General features: G+C 61.3%; 1 protein-coding gene across 1 annotated transcript; it reads right to left on the minus strand.

Moving 5' to 3' along the window:
• Positions 1-330: 330 nt before the first annotated feature.
• On the minus strand, positions 331-1,035 carry SPRG_09183 (hypothetical protein; the record flags this gene model as incomplete). The annotated part of the gene is made up of 1 exon (XM_012348617.1): positions 331-1,035. One exon carries the CDS (start codon positions 1,033-1,035, stop codon positions 331-333), a length of 705 nt encoding a protein of 234 aa, XP_012204007.1.
• Between the last annotated feature and the right edge of the window lie 17 nt (positions 1,036-1,052).

Genomic DNA, 1,052 nt, shown 5'->3' on the forward strand with positions numbered 1-1,052 from the left:
ATTGACGAGCAAAAACGTATTTACAAGCGTTTTTCTATGTATGCCTACAAATTTCAAACAAGGAGAGGCGCTATTGGATTAGTGTCAATCGGGAGTGCATTACTGCGTATATAATAGCTAGCAATACTAATATTGTCTGCAAGCAGACTCACCCTGTTCCTATGCCAGAAAGCGGAAGCTTCCGTGCGATAGGTGGCACTTGTTGAGGTTCAGTGATAGATAGGGATAAATAGGGCACGGGGTCGGGAGCGCGGCCAACGGGACGCGGGGTGCCGACGGGTGCATAAATAGTTGGCGCAGAAGTGGAGGAGCGCACGCTGCAGCACGGGACTAGGCCGGGCGCAGCGACGGGCCGAGGCGCAGAAGGAGCGGGTACTTGGCGACAAGAGGCTGGTACGCAGGCTGGCCGTGGAGCATGCGCACAACGTCCAGGACGGCGGCGCGCGCCGGGCAGTCGGCATCTTGAAGGCGCAGCCAGTGGCGCACGGAAGCCATCCACCCGACAAACGACAGGTCGTGCCACGCGGCGGCCGGAATCGCGCGCTTGTGTTCGTACTGCACACCGTTGTGCTGTTTCCAGATGAGGTGGAGCAGTGACGCCGTGAGCAGCGACCAGAGCACGCGCAGCGCCGCCTTGTGCGGTTCGCCACGACCGTTGACCGAGAAGGCATCAATGTCCGAAATCGTGTTCCACGAGAACGTCACGCCAAAGCGCCGCCAGGCACCGGCATGGAGCGCCCACACTTGGTGGACGACCTCGCAGTCGTAGAACGCGTGCTGTTGCGATTCGGCGGCGCCGCAGCCGTACGCGCAGCAAATGGCGTCCGGGCGCTGGCGCTGGAGGTAGGCAAAGCGCGAGTTGACGGGAAGCATGTTGAACAGAAGGCGCAGCCACACGTCACTCTGGACAGGCGGCGCAAGCCCGCAGGTTCGACGAACGCGCCGGAGGTAGCTGCTCAGCGCCGACGGCGTTGTGCGCGCAGCACTAACCATCGGGTGGGTAGAGACGTCGTCGATGGGGTCCGGGGCCACCATGTGCGCAATCTTGCCAC

The sequence above is a fragment of the Saprolegnia parasitica genome (genome assembly GCF_000151545.1).
Source record: "Saprolegnia parasitica CBS 223.65 unplaced genomic scaffold supercont2.45, whole genome shotgun sequence".
NCBI classification, from domain to species: domain Eukaryota; phylum Oomycota; class Saprolegniomycetes; order Saprolegniales; family Saprolegniaceae; genus Saprolegnia; species Saprolegnia parasitica.